General features: G+C 41.7%; 1 protein-coding gene across 1 annotated transcript; it reads right to left on the bottom strand.

The window, feature by feature from the left end:
* Positions 1-2,028: 2,028 nt before the first annotated feature.
* On the bottom strand, positions 2,029-23,394 carry LOC121558075 (WD repeat and SOCS box-containing protein 1). The gene is made up of 9 exons (XM_041871563.2): positions 22,983-23,394; positions 21,744-21,912; positions 17,102-17,370; positions 14,262-14,393; positions 9,476-9,576; positions 6,311-6,483; positions 6,097-6,210; positions 4,971-5,078; positions 2,029-4,589 (listed from the first exon to the last, which is right to left on the bottom strand). Exons 1-9 carry the CDS (start codon positions 23,020-23,022, stop codon positions 4,427-4,429), a joined length of 1,269 nt encoding a protein of 422 aa, XP_041727497.1. The 5' UTR covers positions 23,023-23,394; the 3' UTR covers positions 2,029-4,426.
* Between the last annotated feature and the right edge of the window lie 3,495 nt (positions 23,395-26,889).

Genomic DNA, 26,889 nt, shown 5'->3' with positions numbered 1-26,889 from the left:
TCTGACTCAAGTCACAAATTTGATGACTTGAGACTTGAGTTGATATAAAATAAGATAACTTGACAAGTGACTTGTAGCCGCAAGACTCGGGACTCGACTTTGACTTGAGACTGATGACTTGAAATTATCTGGCCAGGTTTTGTAATGTTTTGTCATTTTTGGCACGGAGTCTACGTGGATTACTCTACACGCATTCAGAGACAGCTGCAGCATGGTCCTTGCAAAACAAACCTGCTACAGATTGGCTAGTGAAACGCACACTCGGCACTCTGATTGGACCAGCAAACTGTCAATCAACACAGGTCGGGTGAGCTAGCGAACAGATTGCTGATTTGCTGTACAGCCATAGGATCGTGTGCAGCACAAACTTAAAATTGTAGGGAGAGAGGATTGCCATAATAAATAAATATGCAGCTGCATAAATTGTTTGGTGATCAATAATATTAACGGTTTACAAGCTAAAAACTGTTTGAATTGATAATTTACTTATAAAGCTTGCATTTGGAATTTGTTATTAAAAATAGTTATTACAGTGGCAAAGACGCACCATAGGAGTGAATATTGCTTTTTTTCTCTTGTTGAAATGTTTGCTGTTGCTTTCAGACGTTTAAATGCATAGGCTCTATGTGGTCAATCTATATTCCATCTAATACTACAATAATTGGTGGCGTTTCACCAATCCATCCCCGTACCGTTTATTGCAACATGTAGACAATTCTGTTTCATATTTGACAGGCCTACGATACATTTTCATTTTATAGCCATCCATTTCTTACCCTGCTCTGAGTGGGCGAGATGTTTTTAGTGCACATGAACGTTCGCAAGTCTAATGAGGTAGAAGTTCTGTTTATTTAATTCAATGTATGGTTATGTCGGAGTTCCGTGTGTCTGTTGCCGCGTTCAAAACAACTGGGAACTCGGAAATCTCAGACTTCCAAGCGTTCAAAACAACTGGGAACTCGGAAATCTCCGACTTCCAAGCGTTCAAAACAACTGGGAACTCGTGAAAAAAAAAAAGGAGTTCAGACTGGGAAAATCGATTTGAACGGTCATCCAACTCGGAATTCCGACTCGGGAACTCGGGCCTCTTTCTAGAGCTCCGACTTTCCGACCTGCAGATCACTGAAGTCATGATTTGACCTTGTATTTTTCAGAGTTTCCAGTTGATTTGAACACGGCATAAATCCTAAATCTCTGTCATTTTTGTTGCTACTGACAGATCACACACACAACCTCAACCTCCATGAAACAATCAGTCATCTTTCAAGAAAACTTACTTGACACAGTGTTTTGGTCAGTCTTCTCTAGCTCGTTTTTTTATCTGCCTCTAAGTGTTTCTCAGACGCCTTCTTCTTATTCTCCCCTTGTGGGTTCCAGGATAACCTGCCGGGTGATTTCAAGAAAAGGACAACTTAAACAGCAAAACAGAAGACTTGGATGACTTATTTTGGTTTTCAAAAAATATTTTATTCAAAACTATAAATGCAAAAATAATACATACATGAAACAGACCAGAGAGAGAAAAAAAAGACTACATTAATTTCAATTAGATATATTCAACATTTAAATGCTGCATACTGCATTGATTGGAGTTTCTTTTTTAACATTGCAATGGTTGTAGGATACCAAAACCCTTTCAATCACTTTGGGAACACACTTGTCGAATAGTATGAGAACAAGTGTTGGGGACGCTACTCTGAAAAGATAGTAGTTACTTTGAAAAAGTAGTTCACTACATCCAAACTACTTTGTGAAAGATTATCATATGTAAATCTGAAATGTCAAGACTATAAATTGTAAGAACAGATCACTTTGGGGTTATATGTTAACAGCCTATTAGCCTATTAAACACAAAAACAATGTTTGAAGTGAGAATTAGGCAGGTCTGATGCCAAAAAAAGAAAGGAAATTGCCAACTTCATCCATATTTTATTTTTGCAAAAAAGTAGTGTAGTTCCAGTAGTTAGCTACACCACTTCATGGCAAACATTTATTAACTACTGAAAACACCACCTAGATTTGAATTATATTACCACAGAGCTAGTGCAAAATGTAGTTAAATTACTAGTTGAACTACATGTTGTTTACTACTCCCCAACACTGGTGAGAACCCAGCGCTTCGATTCATTCACCTGCTCTAGCTCCATCAGCAAAGGCTTTACTAAACACACCAACCCAACCGGTTACTGAAGACAACAGCCTTACGGCTTTACTAAGAACAGGAGAAATAAAATCAGAATAAATAAAATAAAATTCACAGATGCACAAGTTTCAAGTTTTAGCCATGAGAGAGAAAAGTCACTGACTGACAAGAACAGGCTACAGCACGAGAACGAAAGAGAGACCTTTGGCATCAGCATTGACTTTAAACAGAAAACGTATTGCCAAGATTGGTTAACAGCAGGCCTGTCTCCACTACCTAGGTCAACATCGGCAAAATACAAAAAGTAGAACATTAATACTTTTCCATTTGGCCCTTCTCAACATTGTGTCTGAAAATAATTACTTTTTTCCCCCCAATTAAATGTCTGCATATAACAGTAAGCCTTCAAAGGCTTGCCAGGCATGTATGTCACAATCAATAAAGATCCCATGCTACAGTTGGCAACTGTGAAGATGACTTATTTTCAAAATATTCTCTTGTATAGCTCTCCCCTATAGGTTATTTCTTACACTTAGAAACTCCACTTTAGAGTTGTGCAGCATAGCACAGGAGAGAAAAGTGGTGTGTGCTGAACATGGGTTTCAGACAGTCATCAATACGGATGGCAACCGCTTTTTAGGATTTTCTGTGTTTTCTATATGTCCTATACACTATAATTCACACTTTCACCGTCTCCGTCCTACCACTTCTGAAGGAGCACAGACTACACCCTGATCTCAACAATAAGAGATTGAGTCATTATTTCATATAAAGGTCTTCACATTAAAATTAGAGAAAACAATGTACAGAGGGGGAAAAAGTTTACAACAGTATATTAATAAAAAAACAGCAGTAAAAAGCATACTATACCCTCTGATATGTTCATATACTGGTATATTAATAGGTATTAATATATATATACAGTATATATATATATACACACACACACACAGAATTTTTTACAGGTAAAAAATATACATATTATGAGAACCAAAACAGGTCAGGCCATGGGTCGCTATTGTTTTGGAGAGTGAGATGAGACAGTGGAGGCTACAGGCAGTCTTTGCCCTCCTGGGCGTGAGTGAGGCAGGATGTGTGGACAGGAAAGCACATTGAGGAGCTGGGGCAGTGAGAGAGTGAGGCTTAAGACCTGAGGAGATCTAGGGTAGCAGAAAACTGAGGGAGGGATCCAGCAGCCCTTTGCAGCAGGTCGAATCTCATCAACAGTCATTCACTTACACCAGGGGTGTTAAACACCAGATCCAGCTCACGAGCATATTCAGCCCGCGGGTAATGGACGTATATTTATAGTCACCTCACTCTGTCCAGCTTTCTAGACAGTCAGGGAGAATCTAAAATTCCAAAAGCGATGGAAAGAGGACTATTTTGAGACACATTTTGACAGAGAGGAAATATAATCAATTGTAAGTGCAGCCCTCCGGACATCGGCAAAGACCGAATGAAGCCCGCGTGGCAAAATGAGTTTGACTCCCCTGGCTTCCACACACATATCTCCCTGTACATACAGTACACACGTACACGTGGCCATACACACCTCTCGACCCTTCATGTCCCTCTCTGAACCATTGAAAATAAAGCACAGTGTTGGGACGAACCCACAGTCCTTAGTAAGGTTTCAAAATTACGGGAACTTTCAATAAATTCCCTGGGTTTTCCATAAATCCTGGTTGGAGGTTTCCAGATTTCCTGCTTATTCGGTCCGGTTCCAGTTTTCCTCCAACCTGGATTTCGGGATAACCAGGGAATTTATTGAAAGTTCCTGGAATTTTGCAACCTTTACAGTAAAGTCAGTGGAGTTGCATGGATTCTCTGTAGTGTAGAGAAACAACCACTTCCAAGTCAGAGAAGGTTTAGCGATAGATAGCACATCAACATTGATTCCACCACCATTTCACCACCACCAGGCCAATAATCAGCAGCGAACAAGTCTCTATTGGAGGAAGAATGTAGAACTATCCAGAGGTGACTGATATGGTAAGGCCATCTTACGCAGAGACACAGGCCCCTGAAATAACTTAACCATTCAACCACGATACCTGAGGGGGACCGTGGCGCGCACACACATGCACAAACCTACAAAAATAAATAAATACAAAAAGAAGTTGTCTTGCCACAGAATAGCATGGGGGTGTTAGTTTGTGAATCAAGTTTGTCCTCTTTGGTTCTTTTTTTGTTCTTTTTCCTGGGTGTTTTTTCTAGAAAGGTAATATACATTGGTGTCCAATGTGCAGTGTGTTGGGTGGTGAGGGTGAAGGTGGAGGGCTAGAGATCTTGGTAAGACAGGTAGGAGCGTATGCGCGGCGGGATGGGCAGCGTCTGCACCTGCTGGGTGGGCATGACCCGTCGTAGTGCCATGCGACACAAGTGCTGCAGGCTGGCAATGCTCTTTGGGCACGCCCAGAAATGCACGCTGCCGTCTCGAGACCTGAGCGAGAGAGAGGGGGGGGGGCGAGAGAGTTATTTCCATGTCGATCTATCCCTCACAACAGCACTGAAAGGTAGGTACTAGGTAGCCATGGTCAACTGGTTGAAGCATTGTTGTAAGATAACCCGGAGCCTGGGTGTAACCATCAACATATAGGGGCCGCTGCGCTTCCTATAGCATACAAACAAAAAGCTGGAAAAGCCGTTTTTGGCAGTACATAAAGTCTTGATTGATCACCTGCCACTTGCCTAAAGACTAGGGTGTGTGCAATTCAAATGGGATACATCCCCCGAGTATCTGAATGGACTGAGGTATGGGTGTGTATGTGCGAGGTGTAGGTGTGTGTGTGGCGGGGAGGTGTAGGTAGGTGTGTAGCCTCACCCAGCTGCTAGGAAACTCCCGTCAGTAGAGAAGGCACAGCAGAGGCCGTTAGTGAGGGGAGCGATGGCCTGGGGAGACTTCTCATCAATGGTCCAGAAACGCACCATTCTGGGGAAAGAGGGAGGGACAGAATGAGTTAGTGGGTAAGTAGGAGAGAGAAGGAGAAAGACAGCAAGAGGAGCGCTGGTGAGACACAGATCACATGGGAACAAGCTGGCTGAAATAGAGCATAAAAAAACATGACAACCACGTGAACCCTGAACTGTAGGAGTCATTCATATTGTTCCACTTCAACAGTGGTTTTGTATTTTCAAAGTAAAAAAGGGTGAAGTCAATTCTAAATCAAAGAAGCCTACTTTAGCATTTATTTTCAATATTCAATTAAATCTAACTGTTCAATTTCAATCCTGGCTGAAATAGAGCATAAAAAAACACGACAACCACGTGAACCCTGAACTGTAGGAGTCATTCATATTGTTCCACTTCAACAGTGGTTATGTATTTTCAAAGTAAAAAAGGGTGAAGTCAATTCTAAATCAAAGAAGCCTACTTTAGCATTTATTTTCAATATTCAATTAAATCTAACTGTTCAATTTCAATCCTGGCTGAAAATCTCATCTTGGAAGATGTGGCTGAGAAGAAAAAAAAAAGTCTGCCATTTTGTGAGGCTCGTTCCTCCTCTCTGCCTTCTCAATGGCAAACACTTAGCAGCCTAACCAACGAAGGGAAGGGCGGGGCTAAGTAGAGAAGTCGTCAGCGGTTGATTAATGGCTGTCATGAGGGTCATGTGACCAATTCCCAATTCTCACTCAGACCCCATTAAGAGTCTCTCTCTCTCTCAAACACTAACACTTTTCATCAGCAGAGAGAGAGAGTACGCAGTTTACCGTGTACACTGTGAAGCGTGACAGCGCAAATGGATGTGGTGAAGCAGCTATGGCCAACATCAAATATTACAAATCTACACCAGCACATGCTCTACACCGGAGGTAGAAGAGAATGCCTTAGAGAAAGGAACAAGTGGACATTAGCTATAAGAATCTCAACTATTTTTTTAAAAAGCTGAGCTTTTCCTTATAGGACCCTTCTGATTCACCAGACACAGGTCTCAGGCTTTGTTCTTTACCTATCGTCAGTGATGCTGGCGATGTGACGCCCGTCGTGGCAGAATGCTACGGAGCGTACCCAGCGATCATTGGCCCCTCCTGCAAAGATGGGCGAGGGGGGAGGGAAGAGGTGCCTGAAGGAGAGAAAAACAGAGCTAAAAAAACTAACAAGGTCTTAACAACATCATTGTGTCATTGCTTTGCCTTAGTTCCTGGTGTGTGTGTCTGACTTACGCTAGCTCCATTAGCACAGTGCCCATGTGGGGGTCCCAGATGATGACGCGGGTGTCGTAGGAGGCGGTGGCGAGCAAGGCTCCATCGGGAGAGAACTCACAGGACACCACGTCGTTATGGTGACCCTCCAGCTTCCGGATCAGGGAATATTTATCCATATCCCAAAGGAATACCTAGAGAAGGAAGAGGTCCATGTTATAGCCCACGGAATAACGCCATGCAGGGACAAGCATTTTAAACACAACTTAAAACACTTAACTTAAAAACTACTAGCATAAAAACAGACGGAATGTAAATTACAAGTAGTTAAATTAAGCAACAAAAATAAAGTAAGAAATAAACAGAAAAATCATTATATGCTCAGTGTCATTTTATGGCTTGTGTTGAACTACAGACCAAACAATGCACAAAATAAATCACATGCTACTCAAGCAGCAACGCTATGTTATGTTACAAAATGCATGTCACTGCACATCTGGTTTCTTAACATAGCTGCTAAAATTGTGCTCCATATAAATTGTCATTTCTATGACATAGGCTAGTAGCATTTAAACAACATATAAATACCTAATTACAATGTTTTCTTAATACTAATACTAAGTCTACAGAAAAATGAAAAAATAAAACAAGTAGTAACTTAAGGTAACATAATGTTACTCCACTGGTTTCCCCTTTCAGAGTTTAGTTCACTGTGATTACAATAGGCTCGCACCTCCGGCGGAAGCCTACGAAGAGACATACTGCAAGAGAAAAAAACATTTGATGGCCAAAAGGTTGACGCCTTTGGACACACATATTTGCAACATCTGCACACGGTTTTCAACAGTCAGCCATATGGGTTTGAACGATCCTTTGCTCCAGCGCAATGTAATGCATGCTCAAGAGAAACATGCCTTGTCGTTTGTTAAAACTTTAAATTCACCAGAACCGAGCAAATCTAATTACACTTTAATTCTAGAGGCTTTAACAGTGATGTTGAATTTCGTTGTAACTTTCAGAACCAAAACAAGATTGTATAGGCCTATTCAAATCGTAACAAGGAGTTCTGCAAACATTTCACTTGAGCAAAGGTGCAACATGTCCGCTAAAGTAGATAAATGCCATTCCACAATCAAGTCAATGTCAATGGTTTCTGGGCACTACTTCAGTTCATAATGTTCTCCTACTCCCTCCTCTAGCGTTAGTGTGAAATGAAAGGAACCCAACGCATGAGGCTACTGCCTGCATTTTAGGCAAGCTGCACCGCTCTACAGTTTATAAGACAGGCAGCTGCCAGTGACTGTATGAGGAAAATCTGCTCCAAAATGGCACACAGTTACAGTTGCCTCCTTTGTTTTGTGTGGTGTTTTTAGTGAGGCTCAGTTCTTTTTTTAAAGTTTCTGTTCAAGCAATTAAGAGTTCAGTTCGAATGTATTGGTAGTTTTGTTTGAATTTTGGGTGAGGATTGGTTTTCAGTGCTATGACGAGCATGCGTTTTGGTTTTCAGTCATACTGACTGTTCTTCCTCTCCCACTATGGTCACAGAAAATCATTGACCGTTTGTCCTCTCCATCTGTTTTAACAGAAAAGCATGCGAATGCTAATCAGAGTGGGACATTTCCGTGGGGGAGTCGAATGAGGAAAATACTGCCCTATGGCCAATTATGAGGCAACAGGGAATTCACTAAGTTACATTATGTTTTTTTCGACTCCAACATTGTCCATATTCATTTTGGTAGAGTGTTTGGGACAAAGGCAGACATTTATGGGGATGAAGGCAGTCTGCGAAGCCACATGAGAGTCCTTTCAATTCTCATTTACGCCAACAATGACCTGACCCCTGCACACTAACTCCATTACAAAAGGGGCTGAGCGGGGCAGCCACAGCCCAGACGGGCGTGCAGACTGGCCCTTAAACGTGGGCCCCAGGAGAGAAGTCAGGAGGATGAGGGAGAACTAAGGCTATCAAACTACAGTAACTGATGCTAACAGCCTCATTATGGAGAGACAAATAAACATAATGTAATTCATACAAGTTAGACTGTGGGTGGGCAATACTGACATTGAACTGACAAAAAACTACAAACCTAACAAAATGTCAGTTAAGGTGTGCTATAATAGATAGGGTTTCTAATTAAGTACAGTTGGGAGTGGGGGTGAGATAGGGAGGGAGGGACAGTAAGGAGGTGAAGGAGAGGGGTAAGGGAGAGGGGTAAGGGACCGTGTGGGTGGGAAAGGGTTTACTTTACTGCCATTTAAAATCAAAGTTTTCTAACTGATATAAAAACTGCGACAGCGGAGGTAGACAAACATGGAGACAGCAGCACCTACGTAATGGAGACCTTGCGGTCAGGTAGGTGCAAGGCTGCCCTGCCCCCTGGGCAGGGGCACAGTGCGTCCCAGCCCGGCAGTAGTAGTGGCAGTGGTGCCACCAGCCAGTGGTCTGCACCGGCTGCTTTATGTCAGCGCGGCGCTCCCTCCCTTCAAAAACACTCACACACCTGCCACCTGTGACAGGGAAAGCAAGACACTTATGGACACACACAGCCTAACAACAATCTAGCTGCACCCTGCACAAGGAGGATGGAACTGGCTACAGTAACTAACTACTAGCATGTTTATGAGGTTGTTGCAAAGTGTGTATCTGTGACTGAAGTCATTGGGGTCTGATCCCTCACTGGCTGGGCAGCCATCTTGGGGACTACACCACTTAACCATCTAATTTTCTCCTTAATAAAGCAGATTGTATCAAAAGGGGAATCCAAAAATCTTTAGAACATTTCTTTGAATGATTTTGGTCTGCATTGAGGTTAAAAGGTCATTAAATAAAGCATAGCAATCTGTATCCCCCATTCTAAAACATCAAATGAACAGTTTAGATTGGGAGTTGGATTGTAGAGAGGATAAATACTGGAACTATTACAAACATGTGTGATCATTTGTTTAGTCTAAATGCATATTATAATACCAAAGCTGTTTCAACTTAAAGCCAAACCAAACCCAACTACAGGCAGGGTTGTTGAACAGGTCATGACACCAAGCATAACAGTCAAGATTCAGTTGAGGGGATTGGGGAAGGTGGGAGTGTTTCATTGGTAGGTCATTGAGCATAACTAGGCACAAGCAATAGCACACAGAGTAGCAGTTCATCTCAAAAGGGAGAGAAAGGGGAACAGGTGTACGTACCGATTTACCGGCTCCGACAGAGCAGAGGACTGAGGAGTCTGGTGAGAATGCGCTGCAATAGACCCAGTTCTGATGACCTCGCAACACTTTCACCATGTTACCTACAACACAGAAACACAGCATGTTATGACGTGTACATGTGATGGAAAAATGAAAACAAAATATTAGCTTTAAGAAATTATTGTGATGAAGTAACAGTATAACAAAACTCTGCTGATTATGTTTCCAAAGTTTACTGGATTTTCTGCAGAATTTCAATAGGGATAATTTGCCTATTTTAATTAATGGGCTTAACTAGGGCTGTGGCGGTCATTACATTTCGTCAGCCGGTGATTGTCAAGCAAATAACTGCCGGTCTCACAGTAATTGACCATTAATTAACAAAAACATTTAGCATCTCCTGGCTTCCACGCATAGCCAACATGACACTGATGCAGATCTTTGGAACATCTACATTTTTTAAAAAGTCTAAAATCCATGCACTACAGCCTAGACCGTCACGATAAATCCATGATTTATATTAGACAGATCTAAAGAAACATTATGAGAAAATGTAGTCTATTACAGAAGAAAATAACAGCATACTCGTGAGTTGTCCTTATGTTAGGCCCTGATCTGGCTATGCCATACAGTGAGGGGAAAAATTATTTGATCCCCTGCTGATTTTGTACGTTTGCCCACTGACAAAGACATGATCAGTCTATAATTTAATTTTAATGGTAGGTTTATTTGAACAGTGAGAGACAGACTAACAACAAAAAAATCCAGAAAAACGCATGTCAAAAATGTTATAAATTGATTTGCATTTTAATGAGGGAAATAAGTATTTGACCCCTCTGCAAAACATGACTTAGTACTTGGTGGCAAAACCCTTGTTGGCAATCACAGAGGTCAGACGTTTCTTGTAGTTGGCCACCAGGTTTGCACACATCTCAGGAGGGATTTTGTCCCACTCCTCTTTACAGATCTTCTCCAAGTCATTAAGGTTGAGGCTGACGTTTGGCAACTCGAACCTTCAGCTCCCTCCACAGATTTTCTATGGGATTAAGGTCTGGAGACTGGCTAGGCCACTCCAGGACCTTAATGTGCTTATTCTTGAGCCACTCCTTTGTTGCCTTGGCTGTGTGTTTTGGGTCATTGTCATGCTGGAATACCCATCCACGACCCATTTTCAATGCCCTGGCTGAGGGAAGGAGGTTCTCACCCAAGATCTGACGGTACATGGCCACGTCCATCGTCCCTTTGATGCGGTGAAGTTGTCCTGTCCCCTTAGCAGAAAATCACCCCCAAAGCATAATGTTGAGTTGAGTTGATGCGAAAGAGCTCGATTTTGGTCTCATCTGACCACAACACTTTCACCCAGTTCTCCTCTGAATCATTCAGATGTTCATTGGCAAACTTCAGACGGGCCTGTATATGTGCTTTCTTGAGCAGGGGGACCTTGCGGGCGCTGCAGGATTTCAGTCCTTCACGGCGTAGTGTGTTACCAATTGTGAATAACCAATTGTGTTCCATTTGCGAATAATCGCACCAACTGTTGTCACCTTCTCACCAAGCTGCTTGCCGATGGTCTTCTAGCCCATTCCAGCCTTGTGTAGGTCTACAAACCTTGGAGAGCTCTTTGGTCTTGGACATGGGGGAGAGTTTGGAATCTGATTGATTGATTGCTTCTGTGGACAGGTGTATTTTATACAGGTAACAAGCTGAGATTAGGAGCACTCCCTTTAAGAGTGTGCTCCTAATCTCAGCTCGTTACCTGTATAAAAGACACATGGGAGCCAGAAATCTTTCTGATTGAGAGGGGGTCAAATAGTTATTTCCCTCATTAAAATGCAAATCAATTTATAACATTTTTGACATGTGTTTTTCCTGGATTTTTTTGTTGTTATTCAGTCTCTCACTGTTCAAATAAACCTACCATTAAAATTATAGACGGATCATTTCTTTGTCAGTGGGCAAACGTACAAAATCAAATTCTTTTTTCCCTCACTGTATAGCTGTGGGCTACAGTAGTTAATTTAGCAGACAAGATTTGCTTAGAATTCTGTGTCATTATTGAACATGGCTGAATAAAATAGAAAGGATATTTTCTCCAAACGATTTGAGGGAGTGAGCATATGCAGCTATTCTGTGTTGAGCGGTTAACAAAGAAACAGGTACTCACTCCTATATGCTTAATTTAGAGTTATTTATGTAACTTTAGTTGATACAAATGCTGGGCTATTTGTTTAGATTTTTTATACATTCTAAGGCTGCATGATGCGACTCTAATGATGATTTGAAAAAAGTTGCATGAAAGGCATGAGCTCTGCTTTGTTTTTTGGCAGGCTGTACAAACTTCATCAGTCTCTCATTCCCAATTTCACAAGCAATTTCCCAGCTGCATCAATTTCCCAGCTGCATCCCCTTTGTATGGCCGTAATGCCACCTAAGAAAATCCATTCCTTTCGCGGCCAGTGGCTGTTGTGCCCTTGGGCTGAATATAATAATTATAATTCCCTTCTCTTGGCTGCATGCCGAAGCACCTCTCACTCACATAGTTCTCCATCACGTGATCGGGTCTTTATCACAGGCTACAAGTGAAGACAGACACATCGGAGATGCAACTGCGGGAGTCCTTATCCAATTCCAAGGTGCATATGGAAGATATTGGAAGAACTGTCCACATTTACTTTTCGTCAGCCATCAAGCCTAATGAACAACAAAAGCACTACCCTATGCCAATCTACATTTTTTTTTTACATTTTAGTCATTTTAGCAGACGCTTACAGTTAATGAACGCATACATGTTTTTTTTTTGTTTTTTTCATACTGGCCCCCCGTGGGAAACGAACCCACATCCCTGCCGGCCAAACCCTCCCCTACCTTGGACGACGCTGGACCAATTGTGCGCCGCCCATGGGAGATGAGAACGTTTATCTTAAAATGTTCATAAATTATTAGGCTATTTCTTCACATTATAAGCGCAGCAATGCGCACACGGCAGTAGGCTATACGCGTGAATGTTCCATTAGCAGGAAAACACCATTCTCAAAAGTGACCACAAATGCGATTATGCATGTAATGCTTTTATTATAAAGATGCATTTTTAAGTTGAAAATTATCTTCCCCAAACTTCAAACTCAACCGCTGCGTATAGTATGCCAGTTAGGCGCTACACCCGTTTAGCCACTTTAGTTGTGATACAAACCTTATCAAAACATACAGGCCTATGGGCTAGGCTACATGAGGTGTGCAACTATGATTAGAAAAAGTAGCCAAAAAAGGCATGCGATGTTTCTTGCCTTAAGCTGGGCATCATTCACAAGTGAAAGGCTAATATTGTCACTCATCAGACTATTCTTGATTTCATCTTGTTTTTACATATACTAAATACTATATATGTGTGATTTTTTATTTTTTATTTAGAATGGACCAATATCATGCTTCTGTCTCGAAACAGAGGCAGCGGAAAAAAATACATGTAATCTATGCACTTAAATAGCAAATGGAGGACGCGTTTCCCATGGCTCATTTTCATACCAGCCAGGTAGGCTATACTCCGGTTGTAAAGTGAAGCAATGTGCTTATTAATATTAGAGAAGTTGAGGAATAATTATAGTAGGCCTAGCCTATAGAAAGCTGGTGGGATCCTCCTTTTTTAAATAGAGGCCATCACTCTGTTTTCTCACGCTATTGCATAGCCTATAGAAATGTTGTGCAACATGAATGTATGCTATCACTAACTGCAAGTCGCTCTGGATAAGAGCGTCTGCTAAATGACTAAAATGTAAATTAGATTTTCGAATACATTTGCATTGATGTCAGAGTGATTAGAGGGACAATTAGGTCCCCTGTAGCTCAGTTGGTAGAGCATGGCGCTTGCAACGCCAGAGTTGTGGGTTCGTTTCCCACGGGGGGCCAGTATGAAAAATGTATGCAGTCACTAACTGTAAGTCGCTCTGGATAAGAACGTCTGCTAAATGACTAAAATGTAAAATGTAAACAAGAGAGTGCTGAGTACCAGGCAGTTAGCAAGTTTGGTAGGCTACTAATGACCATCAGCAGCATCAGAGCTTGGAGAAGCATAATTACCGTGACTAAATGGTCAAGTGGAATTTGACTGCCGCCATGACTCGTGCCCGCTGGTGTGGCGGTAATACGGTCACCGTTACAGCCCTAGGCTTAACTTGTAACATTTAGGTTTTTCCAATTAGGCTCTGGAGACTAGCCTTGTGGTGTTTCAAGTTACAAAGACTGTATAAAATCCTACTGCTTGTGTATGTTGATTGCGTCATTTGAAAACACTGAATCACAGATAAAAGAGGTGTTAGTGGTGATCTGACCTTTATCAATCACTGGATACAGGACTGTTTTGGTCAATAGAGGAGAAAGTAGGTCAGACCATGCCATGGCTATGCCCCCTCCTAGGCTTTTATTCAGGAGACCTCATTGGACCTGGGCCCAATTTTAACATTATTCTCTGCTCATGTGAGCTTAGAATGCATGCAGGGGGTTGGGGCCTTTCAAGGTGGAACCGCCAGCAGCAGTAGCAAATTCCACATTCCACTGGAACAAAGGCAACTCATCACATGCTACCTACTTCTTCATCTTAATGTTTGTGGATGTGTATTATCTCAAAACACAAAAACGACATCTGCATGGATCATAATAATCTCGACCTCAACAGATCAATGTGGCTTGCTAGCACAGCTGTACAAATCTCAAACCAAAAAAATAATTGCATGTTAACGGTGAAAAACGGTCAAACTAAATCAAAAAGGTCCTCAGCGCTCAGTGTTCTTACCGTCATCTTTCAGGTCCCAGACCCTCAGAGTTTTGTCTCTGGATGACGATACCAGCATGAGGCTGCCGTCAGGGGCGAAAGTCAGGTCTCGCACTATATCTGTATGGTCCATGAGATTCAGCAACAGCTTTCCTGTAAAGGCAAACAACCCCAGAGTTAATAATAAAGCTAATGAGGTACACAGCACAGACAAGTTACTCTAGGTCAACTCCACCACCTCTGTTTACACAGTCTTGGGGAATTTGTCATGATTTCTGGATTAAAATGCCACAGAGCTGCATTTTAAAAAATGTTATTCCCTCTATGGGAAAGGGTGTAGAATAGTGTGGGTGCCACACCCATGTGAAAAGTAACGAGAGCGCTGTCAGTTTATACAGAAGCACAGAAAAAGAGTAGAGAGAGATTGAGTAGAGAAAAGAAACAGAAGAATTTAAGAGGGGAAAATAAAGAGGGCTGTCACATGAATTCTCCATGTAACAACTAGTCCCACCACCTGAGCTTTCTTTTCTCTTTATCTGATGAGTTAGAGCCCTGGAAAGCTCTATTTCAAATATATAGTTATTCTCAAATAGTCTGCCAACAGTCAGCCAACTCCAAAATTGGGGTATAATAATCTATTATAATAGTTATCACAATAACACCCTAAGTGGTGTCCATTAGTTTACTGCAATTAGGGGAGGGGTGGTAGGGTTAGGGGAATATATATATATATATATATATATATATATATATATATATATATATATATATATATATATATATATATATATATATATATATATATATATATATATATATATATATATACACACACACACAAACGTAAATTTTGAAACAGTTTATATATTTAAATCCTGGCTCAGGGATCGTTTGACATTCTGAAATCAATCCAGATCTCCAGTTGACTTTATCCCCTGACTGTCTATGGTCTCCAGGCTATGTGTTCTGTCCTCCATAGGGGGATCTCCAGTTGACTTTATCCCCTGACTGTCTATGGTCTCCAGGCTATGTTTTCTGTCCTCCATAGGGGGATCTCCAGTTGACTTTATCCCCTGACTGTCTATGGTCTCCAGGCTGTGTTTTCTGTCCTCCATAGGGGGATCTCCAGTTGACTTTATCCCCTGACTGTCTATGGTCTCCAGGCTGTTTTCTGTCCTCCATAGGGGGATCTCCAGTTGACTTTATCCCCTGACTGTCTATGGTCTCCAGGCTGTTTTCTGTCCTCCATAGGGGGCCAGAGGGGAAAACTCTAACTATTCATTCCTGGGCTACTGGTCTGGTGTTGTGACATTCTTAATTTAAAAAAAATCTATATTTTATTTTTATGTTGAATGTCACGACTCACACCAGACCACAGTATTCCGGTTACAGAAGCTCATCAGCACAGCAGCCAATGACAACATGGCTCTGGGACCGGCCCCTGACAACTATACCTCCACCCAATTGCAACACAGCACAGCTGGCGGGTAAGTGTAAATCATTGGCTGTCAAGGTGGTATTCCTGTACACACCCTCCCACCAATCAAGTCCAAACAAGACATACTCTGTGGAGATGACTATTTATCCACACAGAAGTTAGCCAAATACTTTGACTAGGGCATTCTATTTGTCCTTTGTACATACGTAGGCATTAACGTATACAGTGTTTCTGGTAGATACATTTCAAAGGCAGGTTTAAAGGGCCCTGTATGTAGGTGTGTGAGGGAAAGAGAGAGTGGGAGAGAGAACCAATGAGTCTAGGAGAGCGGGGAGCCTGGCAGGGTTGTGACGTCAGCACTGTGTTGGCAGCAGCGAGAGAGGGGCCATGGGCAAACATCATCAATCAGGTGTGTCAGTAAAAAAAAAATCTGGGAGCAGGAGAGGAAGCAGACAACCAGCAGGGCTAAAACGAACATCAACACGTGACTGTCTCCAACACACAGACCATAAAACAGGATGCCAGCTAGAGGTGGGTGGGTAGATGAGATGGGCAGAATGGCATGGCGACCTTGTTTCACTTCTGGAACAGAACAATGAACATTCTCTTGGCTGTTCTATTAGAAAAAAACTCATTTTATAGCCCTGTGTGCATCAGGAAGGCTTATGTAACCCTACCGGGATAAATCTACTCTCTTTAATGACTGGCTGCTAAAAAGATCCCCTAAAAATCCTGCATCTGTGCAACGGTTGATGTCACTGGAATCAGGCGTATGATCAACAGCCAGTGTTCCCTCTATATTCATTTAAATCGTTGCCGCCACTTCAAAAAGTATGTAGAAAAGATAGTGGACCGATATATTTTTTTATAAGATAATCTTTGAGAACTAACAATCACCAAAATAAAACTACATATCATGGCATGGAGCCCCCATTGACTTTGTTATAAAGTTTGAGTCACTCAGATAGCATAAGAAAACAACATAAACCATGGCAAAATGTGTAGAATTGCAGGAAAGTAGCTTTAAAACAGCAACAACAACAAAAAATCTGCAGCCAAGAGGAGGGCCTGTAAATACTAAGCCCAATTTTGATCCAGAAAAAAACCCTGGAGTGACAAGTTAAAGTATATTTGTAGCATTTAATGCATTCAGAGTTTTTTTTCTTTCTTTTTTCAATGAGGTAAATGCAGATGGGCAACCCCATGCTTCAGCCTATTTATTTAAAACCGCTATGCTGCTCAGCTGGGCTATAGGTTATAATGCTTTTGAAGGGGAAACTATATTTCAGATGGTGTCAACTTAATTACATTTTCATTCATTTTGGAGTACAATGTCCTTTTAAAAAGTCACCAGCAGTGACCTTCTCATAGCCGTCACCAGCAGGTAGCTGGTTGTGATGTTTATGTTTAATCAGGTTCTCACCAGTATAGACGTCCCAGATCTTAATGCGTCCGTTGTTGAGGCCCGTGGCAAGCAGCAGCTGGTCCTGACCGAACTTGAAACGGTGCCACTCGATGTTGACACAGCGACTCTGCTTCTCTGGCACAGACGAGCCGAAGGCCAGGCCCCACACGATGTCACCACAGTCGATGGTGTGCTCCCTGGGCTCGCCCACTGGCACCACTGTTCCCCCCTCGCTGTTCTGCCGCGACAAACGCTGAGGGACTGCTCCGTTGGAGCCTTCCCCACCGCTGGAGAGTGGGATAGAAAGACAGGAAGGAGAGGGGTAATGTGGAAAGACGGGGAGAGAGATGGAGAGGTCAGAAAGAAAAGAAGGAACAGAAAGGGAGGACAGGGAAAGGAGAGGGAGAAAGGTGAGTTACATGTAGGCCGACAGTGCGATGATCACATTACTTGTTAATGTAACGCACCTGAATTAAATTGATCCAGGTGCCAAACAGCTAAAACAATTACGCACATACAGGAGGAGAGCACTGAGTGATATATGCAGTCTAAAGTGGTGAGAGGGTTGGCTAACATGTTCCATGAGTTTCATCATATTGTTAAGAACAATATTATGATGATTATTCCCTATTGGAATTTGGCCTCCAGGTACCCTCTCTAAGGACAGAGGTCACCATAAAGTAGGTCTTAGTAACTGATATCTGGGCCCTTGAGCCATAAAATCAGCCAAATGTATAGTCTATTGAACCTCTAGGTCTCAGCCTTGATTTAATGTTTTGACCCAGGGCAGGGAAGGATGAGACAACGAACAGATAAGGAGGACTATTTAGGTCTGCACTCCCCGCTGGAGGGAGAGAGATCTGCTGCGAACTTCTTAGAGCAGCCTTTCTCAAACCCTGGTCTGTGGAGGAATGCTTGCCGGTCTGCGGCATTTTTTAATCAAATAAATACTTGTCGTAGGCCTACTTGCGCAATGCGCTGAACTATGATGGGATACGGTGCATTCGGAAAGTATTCAGACCGCTTATTCTAAAATGGATTAAATCGTTCCCCCCTCATCAATCCACACACAATGACAAAGCAAAAACTGGTTTTTAGAAATGTTTAGAAATGTATTAAAAATAAAAAACTGAAATATCACATTTACATAAGTATTTAGACCCTTTACTCAGTACATTGTTGAAGCACCTTTGGCAGCGATTACAGCCTTGAGTCTTCTTGGGTATGACGCTACAAGTTTGGCACACCTGTATTTGGGGAGTTTCTCCCAATCTTCTCTGCAGATCCTCTCAAGCTCTGTCAGGTTGGATGGGGAGCGTCGCTGCCAGCTATTTTCAGGTCTCTCCAGAGATGTTCGATCGGGTTCAAGTCCGGGCTCTGGCTGGGCCACTCAAGGACATTCAGAGACTTGTCCTGAAGACACTCCAGCATTGTCTTGGCTGTGTACTTAGGGTCGTTGTCCTGTTGGAAGGTGAACCTTCGCCCCAGTCTGAGGTCCTGTGCACTCTGGAGCAGGTTTTCATGAAGGATCTCTCTGTACTTTGCTCCGGTCATCTTTCCCTTGATCCTGACTAGTCTCCCAGTCCCTGCCGCTGAAAAACATCCCCACAGCATGATGCTGCCACCACCATGCTCCGCCGTAAGGATGCTGCCAGGTTTCCTCCAGACGTGACGCTTGGCATTCAGGACAAAGAGTTCAATCTTGGTTGGTCTGAGAGTCCTTTGGGTGCCTTTTGGCAAACTCCAAGCGGGCTGTCATGTGCCTTTTACTGAGGAGTGGCTTCCTTCTGGCCACTCTACCATAAAGGCCTAATTGGTGGAGTGCTGCAGAGATGGTTGTCCTTCTGGAAGCTTCTCCCATCTCCACAGAGGAACTCTGGAGCTCTGTCAGAGTGACCATTGGGTTCTTGGTCACCTCCAGACCAAGGTCCTTCTCCCCCGATTGCTCAGTTTGGCCGGGCAGCCAGCTCTAGGAAGAGTCTTGGTGGTTCCAAACTTCTTCCATTTAAGAATGATGGAGGCCACGGTGTTCTTCAATGCTGCAGAAATGTATGGTACCCTTCCCCAGATCTGTGCCTCGACACAATCCTGTCTCGGAGCGCTACGGACAACTCCTTCGACCCCATGGCTTGGTTTTTAATCTGACATGCACTGTCAACTGTGGGACCTTATACAGACAAGTGTGTGACTTTCCAAATCATGTCCAATCAATAGGACTTACCACAGGTGTACTCCAATCAAGTTGTAGAAACATCTCAAGGGTGATCAATGGAAACAGGATGCACCTAAGCTCAATTTTGATCCTGATCCTCATAGCAAAGGGTCTGAAGACTTATGTAAATAAGTACTTTTTTTTGGTATTATACATTTGCATTATGGGTATTGTGTGTAGATTGATGAGGGGAAAAAACGATTTAATCCATTTTAGAATAAGGCTGTAACGTAACAAAATGTGGAGAGAAAAAAATCAAGGGATCTGAATACTTTCTGAATGCACTGTATATCAATAGAATGAAAGATTCTTTATAAACAAATAACATTCAGTTGTTACATTGTTTTTATTGACTGCACAGGTAATGTGACTGTGTATAATGACTAAATTATATTTTTATTGTTTTGTCATTTACAGACAGACAGACCCTGAAGACAGCCCATTAACAAAGCACAGTGAGAGAGTGACACTGCCCATGAGTACAACACAGACAGATAGACAAACCATGAAGGAAGCCAAGTAAATACATAATTCATTAAATTGAGTACAAAAAATTATAAAGAAAAAGTACATTTCAAAATGCCTTCTTCCTCTGGGGACAAACAAGTTTGAGAAAAGCTGTCTTCCCATATGCATATCTCTGTCTATTAAACCTTTAAATATAGAAGTTGTTCGCGTTATATTTTGCTTCTAGCATATCTCCACACCTTGACCGGTTTTCAATTTCTAACAATATCTCTCCATTAGACAGGACTTGCCTAAACCATTATTGCCTAGTTAACCACAAAAACATCCAATAGGCAAGACAAAACCGTGTACAACATCATGTCTACAAGTTGAAAAGGTTCTGGGGGCGTTATTGTGTGGAAAAAGAGCCAGCTCTGCAGAAAGGCAACTGATAATACACGCCACGTGTCCTTGGCAGCTTGCGCCACAGCACACTGCGCTCTGTTTCCTCCTCACAGGGAGGGATTGCACAAGCAATGAACTACAACTACTAGAATATTCTAGAAAGAGACCAAGAACTCAACTAGAACTGTAAACAACAACAATTTGGACTGTGTCAGAATCTAGAATGAATTTAGAGTTCTGTGGTGTTATAGAATGTTGTGGATATTAGAACACCCGATTGGATGCACCTATGCTTTAGTCTGGCTGACACCTAACTCAAAGTCCTCCTGACTTCAGAGTCTGGAAAAGCTCTTGACGTTGTCAGCACAATGCGTTGATAATGAAGGGGGATGTGCTTTTTTAATTATTAGTTCTCTGTGTCTTTCTCACGCAAAAACCCACATGGACAGCCACATACAGCCCCTGAGCGACGCCCCCTTCCAATACAACTGTTGGATTTTCAAACACAAACAATGTGAGGTCTCAACCCCCCACAACAACAAAAAAAATGTCAAAACCAATCAAAACTCAGCAATAATTAAGCACAACTCTGCGCAAATCCTGCATTCACAACAGCCTCCTGTCCACACCAGTGTGAGCGCTCCCTCTCTGACCATGTGAGCCGTATCAGCCAGGCTACCTAGGCCTATTGTTCGACTTAAAAACGAAATAGGCTGTAGCCATGAAATAATGTCAAAGTGCATTTATAGCCCTCAACCTTGTTTTAGTATTGATTTGATGTGTCATTGTTTACAGAAGGGTTTACAGTCTGACATGTAGAAGTTGACTTCATGGCAGTGAACTTTACATTATTTTACAACATAAGGATATAGTAATAAAACCCTAAGCTGCTATGTTTTGCTTTCTCTTGCCAAAGACAAGACCGCTTTTGTAAAAGTTTGACTGCAGTTTACAGCAGTTTTTCTAACGTGCCAAAATGATACGCTAAAATGATAACGCAAGGCCCTTGAGCATATTTCCACTCCTGAATAACAAGAAGCAGGGTTTTCTTTCCTTTAACTTTGTTTACACAAAACACCTCATTAATGAATGTCCACTCTATTGAGGGGCATGAACACGATTATTTGGCCTACAATGGGAGTTTTCCCCAACCCTGTTTCACCCTGCAGTGGCCTTTATAAGTGAGCAGTAAGGTGAGATGTACCAGTGCGACCTGTGGAGTGGAGGAGCGCTGAACGGGCCTTAAAACACCAGACAATGTAACAGGCAGGGCAGCCGCCAAATGAATACCCAGTGGGCACCAGCAACACACCAGCACACGCTACAGTCACTGTCTCTCTTGCTCCCCTGCCCTCTATTGCTGTCTCAGCCAAATAGGACTCCACACCAGTCAGTGAATTCATTGCACAAATAAGTTAGGCTATTCAGAAACTCCATTGTTGAATTTCAAAACTCAAAAGGAATTGTTGCCTCTATAGGCCTCCCTCAAAATGTAAACATACCTTTGAAGTAGGGCCTAACCTTTTACTTTCTGATCACAATTGTACAAGCGGAGTACTGACTAAGAATGTGGTTAGACCTAGTACAGGTACTTACAAATTCTTCAGGCATTTTGACCAGGGAACAAGCCTCACGATGCGATGCCCTTGAGACCAAGCGAAGTAGGAACCATCAGGTGCAAAGGCTACAGTCCAGGTCTCTCGCCCGGACTTCTGGTCGAAGGGAGCAACAGGCACTAAGAGTTCACCGATGAACTTAGCCTTACCTGGAAACAGAAACAAGAGAACAGTCAGGGATTGATAGCACAGATAACACACTGACATGGTGCTTGTGAGCAACATCTCAATGACAGTGTAGAAAAGATGCTTCGGGCCCAACTGACCTTAGCCTGGTGGAACCAGCCTTATCACTGCGTTCCTCATTCTATTTCACCAGCCTGGTGTCTGCATTCATTGACACAGATCAGGCTGGTTCCACCAGGTTAAACTGACCTCTGGTGTAGCTGTATATAAAGGTTCAATGTCAGAACTGATGCTTAAAATTATTTTTACTGAGAGATTCTTAGAGTCAAGACTGTTTTGTTATTTGACATACATTTCCGTCATTTAGCAGACGCTCTTATCCAGAGCTACTTACAAATTGGTGCAATCACCTTATGATAGCTAGTGGGATAACCACTTTACTTTTTTATTTTTTATTATATTATTATTATTATTTTTTTTATATATATTTTGTGGGGGTGGGGTAGGGGGGGGTAGAAGGATTACAAATGTTCAGCCCAAATAACGTATTTTAACTGGGTACCATAAACATATGGTTGGCCAAGTAAATGAGACATCATATATCACTTTGATTTATTACGCAACTGAGGTGATGCAACAAAACACCCGTTTTATAAAACAGCTAGCGTACGTGAGATATCAGTGCGCTCCCCCGACTAGTGAGGAATGAGTCATACTGCAGAAACCACCACAGAAGGACATGGAAAACAAAGTGTGCCGACTGCTCGCGCTGTGTGTGTGCAGAGTCTCTACCATACTGTCTTTGGTGTGGGGCCACTGACTGAGTATAAACGGTGGGGGCAGGGTGAATATGGGCAGACGGTTAGTGTGTTTCTAGTCTGGTTAATAGGATATAGGTTATGGAAGAAACGACTTGACCTACAATCGAAAATAAATAAAGTAAGACTACTTATGGCGTCATCGACAGATAAAAGGTGTAAAATAGTAGCTAGCTAGGCAATACATCTTAACTAGCTAGCTAAATATTCACACGTTTGCAACCCCTCCCCAAACAACACAACAGAGCAAGATAGTGAAAAGGATCTCAACTTACCTATTTCATTTTCTTTTACAGAATCTGGGAAGCTTGCCATCTAAATAGAAACCGGATCCGTAGAGAAAAGCCTATTGGTTTAATAGCAATGGTTTTGGGGGAAAATAAAAAGTAGCTAACTTGCTATATAATTAGCTAGCCAGCGAGAAAACGGGATTATATTCCGACGTCTGGAATGTTGTGCTGTGCACGTAGCCTGCTGCTAATTTTAATATCGCGTGAGCCCAAAAAAAGCAAATATTTTTACAATTATCCTTTTTACAATCCGTGTGCAGACTAGGTTTTGTTCAGCTGGATGGCTAAAACCTGCGTTTATTGAAATCCACGAAATTACTGTGTTACAGCACACCGCTGAATACAGACGACAACGTTCAAATACAATGGCTGAAGAGTAGACTGGATGGCATCTTTTCATTCAATAGGGGAGGTCTCTCTGAGTGCGAGAGCTTTCCGACATACGTAATCACAGTTACCATGGTGATAAAATGGCACCTCCCCTTCATTTGTAAGCGTTTTCATGTTTCCCTCTCATTTATCACCATTGATATACAGTATTTATCTCTTACTGTGCACAGTTCCATTGCAACGGCAAATGGTATATATCACAAATATGTTATATTTCAAACCAGAACTCCTTTTCTGTTGAAGCGAAAAGCTGTGTGTGGGGGGAAACAAACTCAAATGTGCATATTTTACATTGGGGGGATGGTACACATCATGACATGACACACGTTTGTGTCAATGACTTTACCGTTCATAAAACAAGAATGTCACTATACCAAAGATTGTTTATACTGCACCTATATTCCTTTCGGACTGTAACAAGAAAGGTGTGCAACCGGTGCACTATAGTATCTATTCCCAAAATGTTTTGTCTTAGCTAGAAACATTTCACTTCAAATCTAGCTCATGAAAGTCCTAGGTCTTTCTCTCTCTTCAAACTGATAGGCCTCACCAGGAGCATGATGTTGAGCCATAACAGTACATTTCACGAGTCAGTTGTGACAATCTTGTCTAAGGGATTGATACAAACAACTTTAATGAGCAGAATCGGTTAATACATCTTTACAAATGTAACACAATCACATCAGACAGGGTACAACACAATTTGATTATTTCAATAGCTATAAGAAACTTTCTTAAAGTGTAAGAAAAATCTGATCCAGTAATCAATTTTGAGTAAAACAATCACTTAAAAGAACCTTAAACATATTTTGTGGGGAGAAAATGGCTTCTGACCTTGTCCTTCCAAAATATGACACAAACAAACACATTTTGAATCATACACATTCTGAAGTTCTTTAAATGTATTTCAGTTTTGATAATGAGCAACGCTTTTCGTATGTTTGACCTACATTGACTGGTAGGATTGGCTACAGTCCTGTCCAGAAACAGATCTACAAAAATGGTTTATATGGGCTATAGGGGTTGTTTCTGGACAGGCCACACAGATCTCAATGAGTTCCATACAAAAGAGGCTGAAAACCATCAGGCCTGTGGTGGTAGTTCTTCAAAGTAAATATGGCATACATTCTTATGATAGGGTTATGAGCCATAGAAGATTGCAGGCTCATGAATGCATTGTAAACAAGCATGTTGTCTGCTAGTACTGGCCTAATTTCTATTCATGCACATTCATCATGAAGCATATCACCCTGTCTGGCACACATACAGTACAATAGAATAATCTGTACTAAGAAACATCTCAACAACAAAAATCATTGACCAAGCATTTGTGGTGCTGTGTGTCTATTGGTCAGAAAAAGGTTAAAAGGTTAAACAGTGAGAAATTACTTTGAGTATGCTCTTTACCGTACAACAACTAGGCCTATATGCACATTTTTGGTCTATCGCACAGGTCCAGCATTTGAAATGTCTGGCCACCAAAATGATATTTGAAGCTTCTGATGGAATAAACTACCATCCTAGATTCTTAATTGTGCTTTTACCAAGTCGGACAAATTGGAAATGGAAGAACAGTAGAAAGAAGATGGTAACTTCCCTGAGAGGATTACGTATCTACAAGTTTCTATGAGCAGCCATCAAACATCAAGCCATTTTTAAATCACATCACAAAACCATGCAGACGAGTGTAGCCCTGGACAGTGCAATAACAAAACTGCACTCATGTACAGATGTCAATCAAAAGCCTGGAACTGAAGATACAAAACATAACATTTTCACTTCTCTTTTCTGAAAAGAACAAAACTAAGCAATAGACCAATGGAGTGCAAGCACTTGGTGACTAACTGATATCATGTAATGTTGGAATAGACAGACATAGACCTGCTGACTGGTCCGTGGGTGAAACGTCACAGGCTTTTGTAAACAAACATAACCTGCGTCTTGTCATTGATGCTCCCTCGGTTGCTGCAGATATGAGTTAGAATGTCTTCTATGGAAATAAATGAAAGCACTCCAATATCATAGGGTGACATTTGAAACAGTCTGGTACAGTAAGAGCTATATATATATTTTTTATAAAAGCCCATTTTAAATACCTATATAGATATGTGTGAATAGCATGACAGTAACAATGAAGGTAAATTGATAGTCTGATGGCAGTTTGAGTAAGCTTGATAATGGTGCCCCCTATCTGTTGTTTAATAACAGTACAAATGATTGGGTAACATTATGGCAGTGTGGCAAATCTTTTTCATTATGGAATGGGCAATAAACTCCTTTTATTGGCAAATATTTTTAGAGAGTTTGTGAAGACCTGTATGAGAAGTGCTGAGAGCAAAACTAACAAACAAGAAAATTACAACACACAGAAATTGTCTAAGGAACAAAATTCCAAACCCAATCCATAACATCAACAGACTTCAAAAGGAACACTGAAAGGGTCGGTTTCAGCCTCCCTTCACACAATCAATACTTTAACTTTCTCCGTATGTACAACAAACAGACCTATCACCAATGTCAACATCCCTGACAGAGAAGGGGTTAAAACATGTATAATTCCTGAATCAAGGAAAATTTGTAAATGGGTGATTTGATTTGAACCATCTTAAATTTCAATAGTAAAAACGTAAGTTTCAATACTTTTCAATCGTGGATACATCATAATTTGAGAGGTAGCAAATCAACTATTTACATGTAAATCCATTTTAGAAGTTAGAGTGGATGAATTGGTGTGTTCCAATTCCCCACCCTTCTCCCCAAAGTGCACTTGGCTTGCTCACTCTTACGAATCAATTGTAAAACATTGGATTCTTATAAGCATGGAGGAGGGAGTTGCCACCATATTTCCTACACCAGTTGGTCCCTTCCTTTTTAACGATTGTGAGCAAAGAGCACACTTCGGGTAGAAGGCTTCAGAATCAGACTGCAGCCGGTAATAATTTCCAATAGTTGGGAAATTGACGGATCAACGTGAAACCTTGCGAATCAGCTAGTGGCTCAAAGGGTTGATTTTAAATCTACCTCGACTGTCTGTTGAAGCTCATATCACAGCACAGGTCATCATCAGCCTTCTCTTTTCTACCGATACATCCAACAGCATCTTTAATCAAGATCAATGCCAGTCCTCACAGAGGCATCATCCATATCATGTTCTGCTCTGCTTGCTCCATACCCAACACTTCACATTACAAGCGGTTCAATTCCCAATACACCACATAACAAAACATGTTTATCAACAATGTGCACATATCACTGGCATATTGTATAGTTATATTATTGTGTACTTATTAATAATACTGGAATTCAGCAATATGCACCCCTCCTTACTCTCAACAAGATTGGGTTAGAATATAAATGCTGTATTGAAAAAGACATGAGAGTAGATACAGTTGAAGTCGGAAGTTTACATACACTTAGGTTGGAGTCATTAAAACTTGTTTTTCAACCACTCCACAATTGTCTTGTTAACAAACTATAGTTTTGGCAAGTCGGTTAGGACATC

Source organism: Coregonus clupeaformis, chromosome 5 (genome assembly GCF_020615455.1).
Source record: "Coregonus clupeaformis isolate EN_2021a chromosome 5, ASM2061545v1, whole genome shotgun sequence".
NCBI lineage: Eukaryota > Metazoa > Chordata > Actinopteri > Salmoniformes > Salmonidae > Coregonus > Coregonus clupeaformis.
The sequence above is the reverse complement of the archived record's forward strand: the minus strand, read 5'-3'. Positions and strand labels throughout refer to the sequence as shown.

Coding starts and splice junctions, on each gene's coding strand:
- LOC121558075 (XM_041871563.2), bottom strand. CDS start 23,022: ATGGCAAGCTTCCCAGATTCTGTAAAAGAAAATGAAATAG. Junction 6,484..9,475: donor CTGTCGGAGCCGGTAAATCG/GTACGTACACCT, acceptor TTCCTTCTCTAG/GTATTCCTTTGGGATATGGA. Junction 5,079..6,096: donor GCCAGCATCACTGACGATAG/GTAAAGAACAAA, acceptor CTCTTTCCCCAG/AATGGTGCGTTTCTGGACCA.